This window comes from Jaculus jaculus, chromosome 1 (assembly GCF_020740685.1).
Source record: "Jaculus jaculus isolate mJacJac1 chromosome 1, mJacJac1.mat.Y.cur, whole genome shotgun sequence".
NCBI lineage: Eukaryota > Metazoa > Chordata > Mammalia > Rodentia > Dipodidae > Jaculus > Jaculus jaculus.
In genome coordinates, this window is record NC_059102.1 from 298682480 (window position 1) to 298703871 (window position 21392).

Sequence of the window (21392 nt, forward strand, 5' to 3'; positions counted from 1 at the left end):
TCCAGACTTCCAAATAAAAAGCATTTATAATTGATACAGCATAGCACTGCCATAGAAACAAATACATTGACCAAAAGAATAGGATACAAGGTCCAGAAATAAATTAACACACTTACAGGCTGTTAATTGCCAACAAAAGTTCCAAGAACATGCAAAGAAGGGATAGTTGCTTCAATAAATGGTGTTAGGAAAACTAGACGCATTAAAGAAGAGTAAAATTGGGCCCTTGTTCTTATCCCACATACAAAAATCAATTCAAGTAGGATTAAGGACTACTCAGCATCTCAAAATGCAGGAGTACGTTCCATTACATGGGCCAGGCATTGGATTTTTTGGGGGGATATAAACAGAAATCGACAGATGAGAAGGTATCAAAGAACTTCTATTTTTTAAAGCTTATTTTGATCCTATTATAAGATGTAAAGCAGCAATCCTTGTATTTGGCTAAGTGGGGCCATTAGAATAGACGGATCTGGTGGCAATGAGGTTGATCTGCAGCCAGACAGACTTTAGATTGGGGCACTACCATTTATGTGAGATCTAGTCCCAGGTTCTTTTGATTCAATTTCTGTTTTACCTGCTTCTAGGATACTGCCTTGGAGGTTATTAAGGAAAAAAAGAGAGCAATTTAGAAAAATGTCCATATTCACAAAATTCTGTACTGTATGAAATATGCTAATATACATCTATTTAAATTGAACTGTTGGACTAGGAAGATGGCTCAGCTGTTAAAAGTACTTGCTTGAAAAACCTGCTGACCCAGGTTCGATTCCCTATTACCCATGTAAAGCTATGTACAGAGTGGTGTATGCATATGGAGTTTGTTTGTAGGTAAAAGGCCCTGGTGTATCTGTTCTCTTTGTCTCTTTCTCTAATTAAAAAATAATTTGAACTCAGACTGAGAAGCCATGGTGCCAGACCCCAGGACTGCTTAGAGGAGTGAGGACTGACTGTCCGTCTGAGAACTGTTACAAGTCCCCCAAAATGTAAACTGTGTTACTTAGGTATTCTACTGTTCAGTTTAGTTAAAATTTTTATTTTTTGGAGCAAACTTTCTACACATAAATAGTAGTCTACTGTTTACATTCTGACACACTGTTACTTTGTTTGGTTCAGCTCTCAGTAGCACTGGCCTAGAAAATTTAAATGTCTACTGGTTGTGTTCCCAATAGGTTAGTGAAAGGAATAGTAAGTAAAATTTCTGTTGGAGTAATATTTTTCAAGAGAGTAGGTAGTAGTTTATTATAGTGGCAAGATCTTTTTTTTTTTTTTTTTTTTTGGTGTGCAGTGTGAGCATTTGTATATGTGTGGAGTTGTGTGTGGGTGAATGTGTGTGCATATGGAGGCCAGAAGTGTATATCAGTGTTTTCCTTGTCCTTCATCTCCCCTCTCCTCCTGAGGTAGGGCCTTCCTGTAGCCCAGGCTATCTGGAATTCACTATATACTCTCAGGATACCCTTGAACTTGCAGTGATCCTCCTACCTCTATCTCCCAAGTGCTGGGATTCAAGGAGTGTTCCACCTCTCCAGCCTTCTTCACCTTTTTTATAAAGACAATTTCTCATTGAACCCAGAGCTTACTGATTCAGCTAGTCTAGCTAGCCATCTTGGTCTTTCTCCATTCCCGAGTGCTAGGGTTACAGGTGTACACTGCCATGTCTGGCATTTACATGGATGCTGGGGTATCCCAACCCAGTTCTTCCCACTTGTGCTGCAAGCACTTTACTGACTGAACTATGTCCTCAAGCCCTGGTGGCAAGTTCTTATAAAAGGAAACACAAGAACATAACCAGGTAAAATCAACAGTTACTTTTTTTTTTTTTTTTTTTGAACAGGGATGAAAACAGTGGAGCTTTTATGAGAAAGAAGAGAAAGAATAGGAGGATGGGAAAATTCTTTTTTACACATATGAGGTTAGGTTAAGTAGTCTGCCTTAAGAATTTTCTTGGCATTTTGAACCTATAAAGCCTCCCACGAAGGGCATAATATATTTCAGGGTAGTTTTTAACTAAATGAAATTATAACTTAATTGTCAGATAAACTTTTTTTTTTTTTTCCAATGCTGCGGATCACAACTAGAACCCCATGCTTGCTAGATAAGTGCTATACTCTAGCCCCTGTATATCAGTTTTTAAACTGTGGTCATATTTATTGAAAATAGAAATCCTTAAAGCTGAGTTTCTTAGCTGGGCATGTTGGCACACGCCTTTAATCCCAGCACTTAGGAAGGCAGAAATAGGAGTATCGCCATGAGTTAGAGGCCACCCTGAAACTATATAGTGAATTGTAGGTCAGCCTGGGATAGAATGAGACCCTACCTTGAAAAACAACAAAAAACAAAATCAAAAACAAAAAACAACCCTGAGTTTCTCAGACTTGAGAAATAGGTAAGTCCCAGAGTAGATGTTACATGTGCTAGCAGTGTTCAAAGGCATATGTAAGGTGAAAGTGCATTATGTTCTTCTGCCTTTATTTAAGAGGTTTGCAAGCCAGGCATGATGGTGTATACCTTTAATTCTAGCACTCAGGAGGGAGAGGTAGGAGGATCACCATGAATTCAAGGCTAGCCTGAGACTAAATAGTGGAATTCCCGGTCAGCCAGGGCTAGAGTGAGACCATACATTGGCGAGCAAAACTAAAACAAACAAATAAACAAAAAAAAAAAAAAATTGGGGGTAGAAGCTGGGTGTGGTGTCGCACATCTTTAATCCCAGCACTCGGGAGGCAGAGGTAGGAGAATTGCTGTGAGTTTGAGGCCACCCTGCGACTACATAGTGAATTCCTGGTCAGCCTGGACTAGAGTGAAACCCTACCTCGAAACACCCTCTCCCCCCCCAAAAAAAAGTGTGAGGACAGATGACTTCCAAGGAATGCTGTGCTATGTGGCAATTCTTTGGACACTAGAGTGCTCTGTTTTGTCTTTTAATGATGATTCAGTGGAGAAATTTACAAAGCAGTGATTCAGAACATTATTTCCTGGATATAATTTTCTTGTCATTATTTTTCAAGATAGCTCAGTCACCATGGAAACATTGATTAAGTCTATTAATTTCTCAGTTACTAGTTAGAGCAACCACTAATATTCCTGCCCAATAGTGGTTAAAACCATGAAATGCCTGATTTTTATACCAGATTTTTTTTTTTTCTTTTTTGAGGTAGGGTCTCACTCTGGTCCTTTTTTTTTTTTTCATTTTTTGAGGTAGGGTTTCACTCTAGTCCAGGCTGATCTGGAATTTACTCACATGGGTCTCAGTGTGGCCTTGAACTTACTGTGATCCTCCTAAAGCGTGCACCACCACGCCCAGCTTATATCAGATTCTTACTAATAAAAAAAAATGATGTTGAGCCAGGTGTGGTGGCAGAGATAGGAAGGTCACAGTAAGTTCAAGGCCACCCTGAGACTACATAGTGAACTCCAGGTCAGCCTGGGCTAGAGAGAGACCCTGCCTCAGAAAAGAAAAAGAAAAAGAAAAAGAAAAAAGATGGTGGAGGCTGAGGAAATGGCTCAGTGCATAAAGTGCTTGTCATGCAAGCATGAGGACCTGCGTTCAGATCCCAAAACTGATGTAAATCTTGGGGGATGAGGCATGGCAGCCTGCCTGTAATCCCAGGGTGTTGTGGAGTTAAGAGACAGAGAATTCCCAAAGCAAATTCTTTAGTTACACTAACCAAATTATTAAATGCTGGGTTCAAGTGAGACCCTGTTGCCATAAAAGAAAGTGAACAACAATCAAGAAAGACACCTTTTGTCCTTCATATGCACATGAACATGCATGCTTGCACACCCATACACATATGTGCACTCACATGCATTCAAATACATTATAAAGGCAAAAAAATCTAAATTTTAAAAATGTTATTCAAAAGCTGTTTTATTATTGTTTTTTTGTAATTTTTTTTTAATGAGAGAGAGAGAGAGAATTGGTGTGCCAAGGCCTCCAGCCACTGCAGTTGAACTCTAGATGTGTGTGTCACCTTATTCATATGTGCAACTTTATGTGCTTGCATCACCTTGTGGCTTACATGGGACCTGGAGAGTTGAACATGGGTCCTTAGGCTTTGTAGGCAAGTGCCCTAACCACTAAGCTATCTCTCCAGCCTGTTTTTTTTTTTTTTTCTTTTTTGGAGACAGGGTCTCATGTAGACCAGGCTGGCTTTTAACTACCTGTATATGACCCTGAATTCCACTTTCTGTTTGTGGGGCTTTGAGGGAGGGTCTCACTCTAACCCAGACTGACCTGGAACCCACTCTAGTCCCAGGCTAGTCTTGAAGCCAGACTGGCAGTCTTTGTAAGTACCTTTAACTGCTGAGCCAGTCCAGAAAATATGTATATTTTTAAAAATACTTAGGCCTGGAGAGAGGGCCCAGCAGTTAAAGGCACTGTTTTAAAACTCATATGACCTGGGGTCAGTTCCCCAGTACCTATGTAAAGCCAGACACCCAAAACAGCACATGTATATGGAGTTCATTTTTAGTGACAGGATGTGCTAACTCACCTAGTCATCCTCCTTCTTTCTTTCCTTCCCTTTATCTCAAATAAATAAAAATTTAAATACTTATTTTAGTTTTTTCTTCTTAAAGATGATATTGTTCTTGAATATAAAAAAGGGAAAATTTTGTGCTGAGCATAGTCATTTGCTTCTATAATTGGAGTTGGGGGCATGGATGGTTGCAGGCATGCAGATTGTTGGCATTTCAAGTCCAGTCTGGGCTATATTGTGAGTTTACAGTCTGAGCTATATTGTGGGTTACAGAGTGAGGGCTTGTCTATAAAAATATTTTGTAGAAAATTGTATTGTAGCCAGGCTTGGCGACCCACATCTTAAATGGCAGCATTCAGGAGGATTGCCTTGAATTTGAGGCTATCCTGGGCTAGAGTGAGACCAACCCCTCCCCGCCACAACAACAGCAAAAACCAAAAATTGTGTTTTAATCCCAGCCAGGGGCTTGAGTCTGACCTTGGCCAGTGTACTCCTTTCTCACAAATAGAAAAGCAATAGGCCACATACACATAATACACACAAAAAAATTAAAAAAGACATTAATGTAGAAGAGGGACCTGATGGACAGAAGGGGTTCAGTGGTAAAGGAGAAGGTAATGAGAGGTAATTACGATCAAAACACTTTCTTTTTAAGATTTTATTTTTTATTTTTATTTATTAGAGGCAGAGAGAGAGGGAGAGAATGGGCATACCAGGGCCTGTAGCCACTGCAAACGAATTCCAGATGCATGTGCCACCTTGTGCATCTGGACCTGGAGAATCAAAGCAGGGTCCTTAGGTTTCACAGGTATGTACCTTAACTGCTAAGCCATCTCTCCAGCCCCAAAATACTTTTTATATACATGTATAAAAAATATCAGTAAGATAATATAACAAGAAAAAAACAGAAAAGGTCCTTGAGTGGCTGGAGAGATGGCTTAGCAATTAAGGTACTTGCTGGCAAAGCCAAAGGACCCAGGTTTGATTCCCTAGTACCTACATAAAAAAGAAGCTAGGGCTGGAGAGATGGCTAGTGGTTAAGCGCTTGCCTGTGAAGCCTAAGGAGACCGATGCGAGGCTCGATTCCCCAGGACCCACGTTAGCCAGGTGCACAAGAGGGTGCACGCGCCTGGAGTTCGTTTGCAGTGGCTAGAGGCCCTACTGCACCCATTCTTTCTCTCTCTATCTGCCTCTTTCTCTCTGTCTCTCTCAAATAAGTAAAAATAAACAAAAATAAATAAGAGGCTAGCTGCACAAGGTGGCAGGCACATCCATCTAGAGTTCATTTGTAGTAGCCGGAGGTCCTGGAGTGTCCATTCTCCACCCTTCCCCTTTGTTCTTTCTCTCTTTCCCCCTTCCCTCTCTGTATCTCAAAAAGGAAAAAAATAAAGTATCATTTTTAAAATTTTTATTCATTTTTATTTATTTATTTGAGAGTGACAGAGAGAGAGAGAGAATGAATGAGAATGAATGGGCGTGCCAGGGCCTCAGCCACTGCAAATGAACTCCAGATGCGTGTGCCCTCTTGTGCATCTTGCTAACATGGGTCCTGGGAAATCAAGTCTCAAACTGGGGTCCTTAGGCTTTACAGGCAAGTGCTTAACCACTAAGCCATCTCTCCAGCCCTAAAGTATTATTTTTAAAAAGGAGGTCTCTGCATTCTTGTACTTATAGGTCCAATATTTGCTTTTCCATCAATTTCTATAGTAGCCAAGATTTCCAAAGCAGAAAATTCTCCTAACAAAAAAAGAAAGCAAAACAAAACAAAAAACTAGGATCTTTGGCTATATCCTGAGTAGGATGGTCTACAATTATCAGTTCGGTTTAAGGAGTCAACAATATAAAAATATATACCACTTAGTCTGTACTTTTCGTTCTTATAGACTAATAGAAAAAAGTTATAGAGAAACAAAGTATTCTTCAGGTTTTCTTGCAAGGGTCTTTCTTCTGTGCATAGAGGTAGCTAATGTCTATCTTTACCCTTACCCGCAGATATACCTGTCTTATCTATCTGTATATAGTATTTATTGTACATACATGTGCTTCTAAATAATGCAATTGGCTGTTCATTCTCATATGTGAGTGTCTCAGGTTGAGGCAGTAAGGGGCTAAGTAAAATGTTAACCTGTGGCAAACATCTTTGTAGGTCACAGGAATGAAGTTTCAAAGGGGAAAATGGGGGGAGGAAGAGTATTATCATGGGATTTTTGTTTGTTTGTTTGTTTTTGTTTTTTCGAGGTAGGGTCTCACTCTGGTCCAGGCTGACCTGGAATTCACTATGTAGTCTTAGGGTGGCCTTGCACTCATGGCAATTCTCCTACCTCTGCCTCCCAAGTGCTGGGATTAAAGGTGTGTGCCCCCACGCCCAGCTCATGGGATATTTTTTATAATCATGGAAGTTGTTAAAAAGTTTTTGAAAAGAAAAAGAAATTAAAAATTGAAAAATTAAAACAAAAAAGAATGAGCTATGACTGCCAGGTATGGCAGTGCCTACCTATTACCCCAGCACCGAGGCAGAAGATTGGGAATTGGAGACTTAAGTCTGGGTTACATAATGAAACTATCTTGATAACAAGTTAGCACCATCATTTTCTAGTCATGTGAGTAAGCTCTCTGCCTTTCTAGACTATCTTAGTAGCCTAAACTATCTTATTACCATACACAGTTTTTTGAGGACATTTTAAGGTGCTATATAGTTCTTTAAAGACCTTTAATAGGGGTCAGAAACTTATTTCTTGTATGTTTCTGTGGTTTAAACTACAAACTGAAAAGACTAATCAAAATAATAGTGAGCAAGCCTAAATGTTCTTAGTTTGTTCTTTTTCTTTGAGTTTGAAAGTATGACAGTACACTGCTTCAGTCTTAAATGAAGACTTAACATTGTTTTTTTTTTCTTCTTTTCTATGATAACTTCATGGCTAGGTGAAAAGCTAAGAGTCCTTGGTTACAACCAGAATGGCGAGTGGAGTGAAGTTCGCTCTAAGAATGGACAGGGTTGGGTGCCAAGCAACTACATTACTCCAGTGAACAGCCTAGAAAAACATTCCTGGTACCATGGACCTGTGTCCCGCAGTGCAGCTGAGTATCTACTCAGCAGCCTCATCAATGGTAGTTTCCTGGTGCGAGAAAGTGAGAGCAGTCCTGGGCAGCTCTCCATCTCGCTCAGGTATGAGGGGCGTGTGTACCACTACAGGATCAACACCACCACAGACAGCAAGGTAAGACTGGCCAGTAACTCCTTATAGGTTTGGATTGTCTGGAAGGCAGAAACTATTCAGACGACTAAGTAGAAAATAGTTAAGTCTGATGTAAAGTAAAACAATGACTAATTTTGTGTTTGGGCTGTTGAGCATGTTAGTGTTTGCTCTTTTCCAAAACAATTTTGTCATGTAAATTAAAAATGATATTATTGCTGGGTATGGTGGCACACACTTTTAACCAGCACTCGGGAGGCAGAGCTAAGAGGCTCGCTGTGAGTTTGAGGCCACCCTGAAGCTATGTAGTGACTACTGGGTCAATCCTGGAGTATAGCAAGACCCTACCTCAATTAAAAAAAAAAAGATAGTATATATACCCAGTTGGTAAAATGCTTGCTTTGCAAGCATGAGGACCTGAATTCAATTCCCAGAATCCACATAAAAATGCTGAGCATGATGGGTTATGTCTGTAATTCCAGCTCTGGGAAGACAGGCTCAGGAGGATCACTGGGGCTCATTCACCAGCCAGTCTAACTTAGTTGGTGAGCTCTAGGCTAATGAGAGACTCAGTCTCAAAAAGAGGTGGATGGCATATCTGAGGAATGACACTTGAGGTTTTTCTTTGTCCTCTACACCCATATGCACACATGCATGAACACACCCACACACACCTAGATTTGAGGATGAAGAATGAAGGGAGCCGCTGCATAGGTTAGCTATTTTAGTCAACACAAATACACACCTAATACATTGTAGGGGTCTTTTAGCCCGTCCTAGTAAAAACTTTCTGTTTGCAGAACACTTTGATTCTGATAACACCATGTTTTGGCAATAAGGTCATCTGTGCTTAGCCCGTAATGCTGGGAACATAAAGGAAATTCAAATACATCATATAGGCACTTACTAATTTGTATGCTAGGGAAACCAATATTGTTAGGATAACTGTTAGCAAAGGGCTGTGGCATTTATAACCTCACATGGTTGACACTACCTACACAAGACCTGCATAATGGGGGGGAGGGGGAGGAGATGACATCAAAATAGAAGAGAGCCCAGCACTCAGGAGGCAGAGGTAGGAGGATCACCAAGAGTTCAAGCCCACCCTGAGACTACTTAGTGAATTCTAGGTCAGCCTGGGCTAGAGTGAGACCCTGCCTTTCGAACAACCAAAGAGATAGAGGGAGGAAGGGAGGGAGGGAAAGAGAAAGACTAGATGGAAAGAAGGAGGGATTCAGGAGAGGGGAAAGGGAGCGTGTTGGAAGGGGATTATGATCATAGTATATTGTCTATATGTATTGAAGCTGTCAATAAAAAGTTTTTGTTTGTGGTTTTTAACAAGTATTTTTATTTATTTATTTGCAGGCAGATACAGAGAATGGATACTCCAGGGCCTCTATCCACTGCAAACAAACTTCAGTCGCATGTGCCACCTTGTGCATCTGGCTTACATGGGTACTAGGGAATTTAACCTGGGTTGTTAGGTTTGGCAGGCAAATGCCTTAACCATTGAGCCATCATTTCAGCTCCTCCCCTTTTTTTGAGTTAGTATCTTTCTTAATAACCCTGGATCACCTTATATTTGCTATGTAGGCCAGGCTTGCCTTCCTGAGTACTGGGATTACAGGCTTGTGCCACCACACCTGCTTTCACCGTCTACTATTGTATTAGTTACTCTTCTAATTGCTGTGACCAAATATTTGGCAAAAGGCAGTTTAATGGAGGAAGGGTTTATTTTTGGCTTCCAATTGCAGGGTATACTTCATTATGATAGGGAAGACATGGCAACAGGATCAAGAGATGACTGGTCACGTGCATTCACAGGCAAGAAGCAGGGAGTGAGCAGGAAATAAAGCTGGCTTATAAATCCTTAATATCCACTCCCAACGAGCCACTTCCCTTAACAAGCCTCCACTTCCTAAAGGTTCCCAAATAGTGCCACCAGTTGAGCGCCAAGTGTTCAAATACATTCAAACCACAACAGTTATTAAATGCCATGATAAATCATTATTTTAATGATAAAATCAAACAATAGCCAGTACAACGTAGAAATTACTAGTTGTTTTCAACTTTTTGTACCACAGTGCAGACATGTGGCCCAAGTGAATAGAATTACATAGTATGTAATGTAAGAGACCCAGCAGTTACTAGGGGCTTTTTGTTGTTTTGATTTTTGTTTTGGTGGGGTATTTGTTTGTTTCAGAGAGAAACATTTTAGAGGAAGATTTATTTTGGCCCTTGGTCAGCTGCTCCATTACTTTCAGACTGTGTGCAGGCAGAATCCCATGATAAGGATTATGCGGTGCAGCTAAGATGACCACCACATGGCTGCCAGGAAGGGGAGAGGCACACATAGGAAGGGTGTGGCCTTTCTATAAGCACTGAGTCTATCAGAGCTCCAAGACACTCCTTTCAAAGGCATGTTCCCAGTGACTGACTCCTACAAGGGGCTTCACCTCCTGAAGCTTTTGCTACCTTCCAGTATTGCCATTATTATTTTATATATACATATATGTTACATATATTATAATAGATTATGAATCTAGTCAGGTGTGGTGGTATATGCCTTTAATCCCAACACTTGGGAGGTAGAGTCAGGAGGATCACCATGAGCTCAAGGCCACCCTGAGACTACAGAGTGAACTCTTAAGTCAGCTTGGACTAGAGTGAGACCCTACCTCAAAAAGAAATTAGATTATGAATATATCAATGGATTAATTCATTGACTAGTCAAAGTTCTCACACTCTAATCACCTCTCAATGATTGGATCCACCAGCAGGGGACCAAGCCTTCAGCAAGTCTTGTAAGGCTGGAGAGATGCCTAAGAGGTTATGGTGCTTGCCTGCAGAGCTTAATGACCCAGGTTCAATTTCTTCAGTACCACATAAAGCCAGATGCACAAAGTGTTGCATGTGTCTGGAGTTCATTTGCAGTGGCTAGAGGCTCTGGTGTGCCCATTCTCTCCCTTTCTCTCTCCCTCTCTCTCTCTCCTTGCAAAAAAAAAAAAATTAAAAGTCTTTTGGGGGAGAAGCTTCATACTTATACAGTAACACATACCCGTTAGAAATGCACATGTATGTGTGCAAGAAGACATGCAGAAACATTCATTCATAGTAATGTATTGTAGATAAAAATTGCAAGCCAGGGGCCGGAGAGATGGCTCAGTGGTTAAAGATGCTTGTTTGCAAAGCCTGATGGCCTAGGTTCAATTCCCCAATATCTGTGGAAAGCCAGATGCACAAAGTGGCACATGAGTCTGGAGTTTCATTGCTGTGGCGAGAGGCCCTGTTGCGCCCATTCTCTCTCTCTTCCTTCTTCCTTCCCTTTTCGTCTCTGCTTGCAAATAAATAAATGAAATATTTAAAAAAAAACCTGGAAGCCACAAATAAGTTACAGAGTAATTTTTTTTAATATATTTTTTTTATTTATTTGAGAGCGACAGACACAGAGAGAAAGACAGATAGAGGGAGAGAGAGAGAATGGGCACGCCAGGGCCTCCAGCCTCTGCAAACGAACTCCAGACGCGTGCGCCCCCTTGTGCATCTGGCTAATGTGGGACCTGGGGAACCGAGCCTCGAACCGGGGTCTTTAGGCTTCACAGGCAAGCACTTAACCGCTAAGCCATCTCTCCAGCCCAAGTTACAGAGTAATTTTAAAATGCAATTTCCTGCAGCAGAAATAAATATAGGGCTTTCATTCAACACTATAAGGAAAACTTAGGGCCTATTAGCTGCCTGCTTTAGTAAATAAACTTGTTTTGGGATACAGGTACACCTGCTTATGTTATGATCCATGGTTACTTTCTATTATGAGGCAGGCCTTAGTATTTGCTACAGAGACTGATTATAGCCACAAACCTAAAATACCATTGTTGGCCCCTTTCAGAGAATTTTGTTGGCCTCTTCTGCAGATGCTTTTCATATACATAAAATTAATTTAATAGGTTAGTGTTTGCCAGGGAGAGAGTGGGAATGATTGTTAACAGCTGTGGGGCCCTTTCCTTCCTCTCTCTCTCCCTTCCTTCCTTCCATCCATCCATTCATCCATCTGGCTTCTGTAGGTTCTGGGTTGTACCTGGGTCCTCAGGCTTCACAGGCAAGCACCTTGCCTACTAAGCCATCTCTCCAACCCTTGTTGTTTTTTAAATATTTTTATTTTTATTTATTTGAGAGAGAGAGAGAATGGGCGCGCAGGGCCTCCAGCCACTGCAAACGAACTCCAGATGCATGTGCTACCTTGTGCATCTCTCTTACATGGGTCCTGGGGAATGGAACCGAGATCCTTTGGCTTTGCAGGCAAGTGCCTTAAACATTAGCTAAGTCGTCTCTTCAGCCCCCTTGTTTTTTGTGTTTTGTTTTTTTTTTTATAGGCAGTGTCTCACTCTAGCCCACGCTGAACTCACCGTGGAACTCACTCTGTAGCCCTAGGCTGGCTTTGAACTCATTGTGATCCCCTATCTCAGCCTCCAGAGTGCTGAAATTAAAGGTGTGCATTACCATGCCCAACAACTAAGGGGTTTCTTTTGTGAGTAATAAACATATGCTGGAGGGGGTTAGTGATGATTGGACAGCTTAGTAAATATACTGATGAATTGTATACTTTAAAATAGTGAATTTTATGGTGTGAATTATACTGTAAGAAAAAAAGAGGGGGGATGTAAGAAAGCAGACACCAAATGACAGATACAGTTTCATATACGTACAGTTCATACAGAGCTAGTACAAAATAACTGGAAGGAAGCATAGTGATTACTTTTGCACAAGAGTCAACAGCTTGGGAGGATTCTGGGTGGCTAGTAATGCTAAAATTCTAAATTCTTCACTTAGAAATTGTATACTTTTCTGGGCATGGTGGTACATACCTTTAATTCCAGCACTCAGGAGGAGTGAAACCCTACCTCAAAAAAAAAAAAAAAAAAAAAGGAAAGGAATTGCATACTTTTAATAAATAAATTTATTTATTTTATTTGCACATATGTGTGTTGTTTGGAGGGGGGAGTGTATGGGTATGGGCACATTACAGTTTCTTGCCTCTGGAAATCAATGCCAGGTGCTTGCACCACTTTTTGCTTCTGGCTTTACATGTGTTCTGAGGAATCAAACCCAGCTTGGCAGTCTTTGCAGGCAAACACCTTTAACCATCTAGCCATCTTCCCAGACCTGACTTTTATACTTTTCAGTATATGGTTAAACTAAAGTTTTAATTTTCTAATAGACTAAGTATGAGAGTACATCCCTGTAAGTTCAGCACTTATGAGGCTGAGACAGGAAGTTCTTGAGCTTGAGACCAGACTGGACGATATATTGAAATCCCTGTTTAAATTAATTAAAAAAAAAAAAAAAGCCAGGCATGGTGGCTCACACCTACATTCCTAGCACTCAGAAAGCTAAGGCAGGCAGATTGTTTTGAGTTCAAAGTGAATTGCCCTGAGTTCAAAGCCAGCCTGGGCTACATAGTGAGTTTAGGACAGTTGGAACTATAGAGTGAGACTTTGTCTATAAAAAGAGAGAGAGAGAGAGAGAGAGAAAGATCCCTTGGGATGTAAAGCCAAAGACTGCTATATTACTCTGTACTTCTCACTAATTATCACAAATTAACTATTTTGTTAATTACACTAACATCCAATTACGGCTTTTGCTAACCATTTAATAGCACATTGTAAGCAAGTAAATTTTATAACCAATTATATGGTGCTTAAATAAAAGTTATAATACCTACTTAAACTTCCCAAAAAATCTTAAATAAGTGGTCATCAATTTATGTCTGAATAGTGTGAGGTCATATTTCATTAGCTTTCATAGGAGGCAAATTCTGCTCACCTACTTTAATTAGAATTTCTCTCTATTTACCTACTTTATCTGTTTGGATTCAACTACCTGCCTGCCTGAGGCAGGGTCTCACTGTAGCTCAGGCTGACCTGGAACTGGGTAGTAGATTGCAGGTATGAGCCACTACACCTGGCAGATTCTACAATCTTGTTTAGATCTTATCTGAAGACAAATTAGCCTGATGATCCAGAGAGGTATGTGGGAAGGTGTCCTCCAAGGCTGAGTTAATTTAGAAAGAACCAGAAGGGTGGCTTAAATAAGATTAAACTGAAGTTCTATAACTTCCCCTCAATGAAAATAACCCACTGGTGGCTGGAGAAATGGCTTAGTCGTTAAGGTGTTTGCTTGCAAAGCCAAAGGATCCAGGTTTGATTCTCCAGGACCCACGTAAGCCAGATGCCCAAGGGTGCGCATGCATCTGGAGTTCGTTTGCAATGGCTGGAGGCCCTGGTGCACCCATTCTCTCTCTCTCTTTCCCCCTGTGTTTTTCTCTCTCTCAATTAAGTAAATAAGAATAATAAAATATTTAAAAAGAAAGAAAGAAAATAACCCACTGGGTGTGCTGACCAATGCTTGTAATCCTAGCACCTGGAAATGGAGGCAAGAGGATCAGGAATTCAAAGCCAGCTGGGTTCATGAGACTCTGTCTCTAAAAGCCAGAAAAAATTAAAAAGGCACCTTCTACCCTCTCATCTCCAGGCCAGTGAAATTCATAAATACGTTTTACTTCCTAGTCTCTGCTCAGCTTTTCTCCTTTCTCTCCCAGGTGTATGTGACTGCTGAGAGCCGCTTCAGCACCTTGGCAGAGCTTGTTCACCATCACTCCACAGTGGCCGATGGGCTGGTAACAACATTACACTACCCAGCACCCAAGTGTAATAAACCAACTGTCTATGGTGTGTCCCCCATCCATGACAAATGGGAAATGGAAAGAACAGACATTACCATGAAGCACAAACTTGGGGGCGGTCAGTATGGAGAGGTTTATGTTGGTGTCTGGAAGAAATACAGCCTTACAGTTGCTGTGAAAACATTGAAGGTGGGCTGCTAAGAATTATGGTTTTCAGTTGTCTTTTGGTGTGTGTGCTGAATCACTTAAGATCAGGGTGCCCTTCTTTAATTGGGAACACTTCCCCACCCACTGGTGCCAAGAGCTTCAGTGAATTGTGGTGATTAACGAAGTGCCATTGCTGACAGTGCAGGGGCAGATTATTCCCTACAGTGCAGTGAAGCCCACATGTGGGAAAGCTTTGTCTTTGGAGGCTGTAGATCTTAGTGGGATTAAAAGCAAATGATGATTTGTGCTAAGACTGACCTTGGGTGGGCAGAGTTCTTGATGCATCATGTAAGAATCATTGGGGCTTTCTATTCTGTTTTTTCTTTCCCTACCTCTTCCTCCTCCTTTCTCCTTGCAATTAGAGTTCTCTCACTTCTTATTAAGTAGTTCCAGCTGGACTCCAGATCACCGTCGTCTTCCCCAGCCTCCCAGCTGTTAAGGTTACAGACTTCACTTCCATGTCGGGCCGAATCATTTCTTCGTAAACTCACAGAAATCTTTTTCTTGATACTGTTTTATCTTTATTAAGCATTCTGGTGTAACATTACAACATTTTCACACTGTCCTTACTCTGAATACTGTCCCAGAGTCTCAGTGGTTCTGATGCATCACGCATGAGCTCTTCTGTAGGCATGAGTAGTATTCAGCTTGGTTTATTAGGCATGTTTATTTGTGTGTGTATCCTTGCACACATGTGTGAAGTCAGAGGGCAACTTTAGAGGTGTCTGTGTTTAGCCTTCTTTGACACAGGGTCTTTTTGGTTTTTCTGAGGTGGGGGTCTCATTCTAGCCCAGGCACCTCCCATTATCATGGGCATGTGGGATCACAGATATATGTACCACTTTGTATTCAACTTTATCTTATCTGGGTGCTAGGGAATTCAACTCGTGCTGGCAGGCTTTGCAAGCAGGTGCCTTTAACTGCTGAGCTTTCTCTCCAGCCCCTATTAAGCATATACTTAGTGTAAAAAAATATGTGAGGCTTTGCAAAGTTCTTAACTCTCTAAGCAGCACATGGCCTAATCAGGAAGATAAAAATGTAAATAGTTAACTGCTTTGTCTTCTCATTCAAACACTAAAATAACTGTAGAAATAAGCTGTCAGAGAACTGAATCTTAAGTATCCTGTGTTTTAGTTAGTTATAAGATATGATTGTTGGATTTTGCTTGCCTTATTCATTTTTACTAAAGTATCTAATACTGAATTAAGGACATTATTCTTAGTTGTATTTGTGTATAACACAATAACATTTCTTGAGGTGATAAACTAAAATATTTAAATGATCCTTTTTGTTTTTAAAGTTGATGTGGTATTGTGAATTGACATAAGTGGTTAACATGGAGGTCTGAGAACCCTTCCTGTTTTTTCACCTCCTACTTTTTCTAGGAAGATACCATGGAGGTGGAGGAGTTCCTAAAAGAGGCTGCAGTGATGAAGGAAATCAAGCATCCTAACCTGGTACAACTATTAGGTAAAGAAGCCAAACCATAAATTTCCTCATAAATACTTGGCTCCACACCACACCGTTCCTCTCCCCACCCCCAAGTCATCGTGGTGGAAATTGGTGGGAATTCACTCCATTAAATGTTATGTACTGGGGATGTATCCCAGTGGTAGAGCTCTTAGCTAGTAAGGATGAAGTTCAAACCCAGCAACCTTCCCACCTCTTAGAATGTCAGAATGGCAAGGATTATTGTTGAGCTAGACTTGAAAATTGTCCAGTTGTTCCTGGTTAGAGTGATTGGGAGTGTGTGGATATGTACTAACAGATGAACTCTACTCTTCATCTGTCAGGTGTATGTACTTTGGAGCCACCGTTTTACATTGTGACTGAATACATGCCATATGGGAATCTGCTTGATTATCTCCGAGAATGCAACCGAGAAGAGGTGACTGCAGTTGTACTGCTTTACATGGCCACTCAAATTTCTTCTGCAATGGAGTATTTGGAGAAGAAGAATTTCATCCATAGGTGTGTAGAACCTGATGAAGCCATCCATCTTGCTTGACATAAAGGTGAAGGGAAGGTTTGCTTCCCTTTTCAGAAACTTTCAAATGATTATAGAAAGTTGTTCTCTTTTTCACAGGGCCCATTACGTTATTCCCAACTTATAAACCTATTGTGTGTTTTACAAAATGTTAATGAGAGGTCTTTGTTAGAATCTGAAAGTAGAAAGCCCATTTGGCCCAGCACTGTATCCAAGATCCTGCTGCCATCTAGTGGCTGAATCTTGTTTTGTGTTGTTTTGTTTGCTTTTTGAGGTAGGGTCTCGCTCTGTCCCAGGCTGACCTGGGATTGACTATGTAGTCTCAGGCTGGCCTCGAGCTCCCTGCAGTCCTCCTACATCTGCCTCCCGAGTGCCGGGATTAAAGGAGTGCGCCACCACGTCCAGCTCAGTGGCTAAATCTTAAAGTTTTTAAAGCCTGTAGAAAGTGTTTATTGCTTAGTTCTGAAAGTTGTACTGAGGTATTTGAGGAATTCATTTGTTAAAACCTTTATTCTAGCATCACAAATTGCCTCTTGGTGAAGACTATACAAACGATATAAATTAGTAACTTTCTATCATGTTAATGATATTTACTTAACAACAAAGAACCAAGAGTAAAATAGCTGTACCTATTGATTTACATAAAGTTCTGTTTTTCACAGAGATCTTGCAGCACGTAACTGTCTAGTAGGGGAAAACCATGTGGTAAAAGTGGCTGACTTTGGCTTAAGTAGACTGATGACTGGAGATACCTATACTGCTCATGCTGGAGCCAAATTTCCTATTAAATGGACAGCACCAGAGAGTCTAGCATACAATACTTTCTCAATTAAATCAGATGTCTGGGGTAAGTTTGGGAGTTTCTTGCATGTATTATTATATCTTCTTTATAAGTGCTACTTTTTACATATGTGTGTGTCTTAGTGCATGTTATGTGTATGTGCATATGGAGGCTAGAGGTCAACACTGGGTGTCTTCCTCATTAGCTCTCCACCTTACCTTTTCTTTTTAAATATTTTTTTTTGTTCATTTTTATTATTTATTTGAGAGAGAGAGGGAGAGAGAGAAAGAGGCAAGTAGAAAGAGAGATGATGGGCACGCCAGGGCTTCCAGCCACTGCAAACGAACTCCAGACGCGTGCGCCCCCTTGTGCATCTGGCCAACATGGGTCTTGGGGAATCGAGCCTCGAACCGGGGTCCTTAGGCTTCACAGGCAAGCGCTTAACCGCTAAGCCATCTCTCCAGCCATCCACCTTACCTTTTGAGACTGGATTTCCCACTGAACCTGGAACTTAATGGTTCAGTTGGACTAGTTAACCAGAGAGCCCAGAGAGCCTTCTAGCTGCCTCACTGGGGCCGGGTGAGTGGTGAGCATTTCCACACTCTGGTTTGCCAGAGCTCAGGGACTCATACTTGCACCAAAGTATATCAGCTATGTTTCTGATCTCTCCAGTCCATAAATGATCTTAATTGTTTTTGAGAGAGGATTTTTAAACATTTTAATTGACAGCCTCCATACATATAGTATACCATGATCCCACCAGCCTCCCTTTTCCCTCCTCCACTAAATCCCTGCTAGGTAGTGTTTTGGCCTGGAACTTGCAGTGGTTCTTCTGCTTCAGCCTCCCTAGTGCTGGGACTTCACACATGTGCCACCACACACACCTAATTACCCAGTTCTTCAGAGCTTCTCTTTTATGATGTTAGAAAAAGAAGAGGAGGGCTGGAGAGATGGCTTAGTGGTTAAGCGCTTGCCTGTGAAGCCTAAAGACCTTGGTTTGAGGCTTGATTCCCCAGGACCCATCTTAGCCAGATGCACAGGGGCCGCACGCACATTGAGTTTGTTTGCAGTGGCTGGAGGCCCCGGCACACCCATTCTCTCTTTCTCTCTCTCTGCCTCTTTCCCCCTCTGCCTCTGGCTCTCAAATAAATAAATTAATTAATTTTAAAAAATTAAAAAGAAAGAAAAAGAAGAAATTGGGTATGACTGTGGACACTCATAAACCTACCAGCACTTAGGAAGCTAAAATGAAAACGTGGTTGAAGCCAAACTGGGCTACAAAGCAAGTGCCAGCCCTGAGCTACATCAAACTGTAGTTAAGTCACATCTTAGTGATGGAGCACTTGTCTAGCATTTGCAAGTCCCTGGGTGGATCCCCAGCACTGCAAAACCAGAGTTAATTCTACAGCTGAACATGGTTGTACATGCTTATAGTTCCCGTCAGTCTAGAAGCTGAGATAGGAAAATCTATTACAGAGTTCTTGAGTTTCAGATCTGCCTGGGCAACATAGGGACACTCCATGTCAACAACAAAAATAACCAGACATAATGGCATAGGTCTCTAATCTCAGCACTCAGAAGACTGCGAGTGGGATTATAAGGAAGGAACCAGCCTGGACTATGCAGTGAAACTGTCTTAAGGAAAAAAAAAAAAAAGGACCAGGCATCATGGTGGCACACACCTTTAATCCCAGCACTTGGGAGGCAGAGGTAGGTGGATCACCTTGAGTTCAGGCCACCCTGAGACTACATAGTGAATTCTAAGAGGTCAGCCTGGACTAGAGACCCTACCTCAAAAACAAAAGCACACAACCATAGCCCATGCCTTCAAAGGTTGAGGTTGGGACCTCTTGTTACATTGAGGTTGTAAGTATTGTTTCTTTTTGAAAGTCCTTGCTTTTTGCATTTGTTTTTATTGCTTGTTTCCAGATTGCTGTGATGCAAAATGCTTTTTTTTTTTTTTTAAGGAAAACTGATGACATTTCATTTATAATTTGTTCTTTTTGTTTGTTTGTTTGTTTTGTTTTGTTTTTCAAGGTAGGGTCTCACTCTAGCCTAGGCTGACCTGGAACTAACTTTGTAGCCTAAGGGTGGCCTTGAACTTACGGCAGTCCTCCTACCTCTGCCTCCCGAGTGCTGGGATTAAAGGCGTGCGCCACCACGCCCGGCTTTACAATTTGTTCTTGTAACAAATTTTGCCCTGAGAAGCACAGTGACTTAGTAGAGAGACTTAGTAGACAGATGGGATTTTTGGACAGTGGACCTATAGTTGTCCATAGTTTGGACAGTGGACAGTAGACATAGTTGTAGGATTTGTACAATTCTAAGTCACTTTTTACTAGACATATTAAACTTGATATTAACTGAGTTATCCTTAAAAATTCAAGCTAGGGGCTAGAGAGATGGCTTGGCAGTCAAGGGGCTTCCCTGCAAAGCCAAAAGATCCAGATTCAATTCCCTGGGACCCACATAAGCCAAATGCAGAAGGTGGTGCATGCATCTGGAGTTTGTTGTCCTAGTATGCCCATTCTCTCTATCTGGCCCCCCTCAAATAAATAAACAAAAATTTTAAAAGTGCCCCAGATGATGCAAGCATTCATTTGCATTGGCAAGTGGTCCTAGCATGCTCCCCCCCCCCACATGTGCAAATATAAAAACCAAGCAATTTTTCTGTAAAATTTATTTCAAATGAAATGGTACTTTTTTTCTGTTGTTCTTTGTTTTGCTCCTGACATTAGGTGACTTTAAAATCATGAAACTCATGAAATAACTATTGTTCTATGAATAGTTGACTCATGCCACAAGCTTTTTAAAAATCATAATTTACTATCCCTCATAGTAAAGAACTTCTAAATAAAGGTAGTTTAAAGAAAACTGTCAGCCAGGCATGGTGGCACACGCCTTTAATTCACTTGGGAGGCAGAAGTAGGAGGATCACCGTGAGTTCGAGGCCATCCTGAGATTACATAGTAAATTCCAGGTCAGCTTCAGCTAGAGTGAGACCCTACCTCAAAAAAAAAACAAAAAAAAAAAAAGAAAAAACAACAGACCAAAAAACTGTTTAAAGATTTTCTATAGCATTCTTAGAGTAGACATCTTAGGAAGAATGACATCTTATACTGCAAGATTTGGTAAGAGGCTATGTTATTGTGATAACTGTGCGATGAGAAGTTAAAAGTTACCTAATTATAAAAAATAAGAAATAAGAAAAATACGTAAATTTTTTAAACCCCTTTATACAGCTTTTGGAGTACTATTGTGGGAAATTGCTACATATGGAATGTCACCATACCCAGGTATTGACCTGTCTCAAGTCTATGATCTCCTGGAAAAAGGGTATCGAATGGAGCAGCCTGAGGGATGCCCCCCTAAAGTGTATGAACTTATGAGAGCATGTACGTATTTTTTCATATTTTGATTTTGAAATGTTGGCAATTCTGGCTAATGAAATGGGGAATTTTTTTTTCTCTCAGTGTTATTAGATTGACTTTAGCCTTGTTAATATTTAAAAAGCTTGTCATTGATTAGTCAATTGGCATAGTGTATGATATACTATCAAATCTAATAATATAGAACCAATTTCTCAGGAACATTTGTGTATTTACTAAGATAATAAGAAATTGTGCCTGCAGATTATGTTAGGGGAAGATTGCTTTCAGCTAAATGAGAATGGTTGTCAATCAGTATGGAGAAACAGGTCTGGGGAGGTGGCTCAGCATTTTAAGACACTTGCTTGCAAAGCCTGTTGGCCAGGATTTAATTCGCTAGCCACCCACATAAATCTGGATGGGCATTCGTTTGCAGTGCCAAGACACCCTGGCATGCTCATTTGTGTGTGCGTACTCACACATGCACACACATGCAGAATATTTTTTTTGAAAGTCTCTATGGAGACAGATCTGGAGAGACGGCTCAGCCAGAAGGTCACAAATATGAGTAGCTGAGTGTGCTTCCAAGTACCCATATAAAAGCCACAGCACAATGGCTAACTAGTTTAGCCTAATTGGTGAGCTCCAGACCAGTGGCTGACCCTGTCTCATAGGAGCTGAATGACATTCCTGAG

At 41.0% G+C, this 21392-nt stretch overlaps 1 protein-coding gene across 5 annotated transcripts in view; it reads left to right on the top strand.

Moving 5' to 3' along the window:
• The window catches only part of Abl2 (ABL proto-oncogene 2, non-receptor tyrosine kinase), a 115262-nt gene that overhangs the window by 80760 nt on the left and 13110 nt on the right, over positions 1 to 21392 (top strand). For all 5 annotated transcript variants that reach the window (XM_004658748.2, XM_045149839.1, XM_045149846.1 and 2 more), the window contains 6 exons: positions 7404 to 7699; positions 14271 to 14543; positions 15947 to 16031; positions 16355 to 16532; positions 17211 to 17395; positions 20572 to 20724. In XM_004658748.2, the coding sequence (XP_004658805.2) occupies positions 7404 to 7699; positions 14271 to 14543; positions 15947 to 16031; positions 16355 to 16532; positions 17211 to 17395; positions 20572 to 20724 (1170 nt within the window). The remainder of the gene's footprint in view (positions 1 to 7403; positions 7700 to 14270; positions 14544 to 15946; positions 16032 to 16354; positions 16533 to 17210; positions 17396 to 20571; positions 20725 to 21392) is intronic.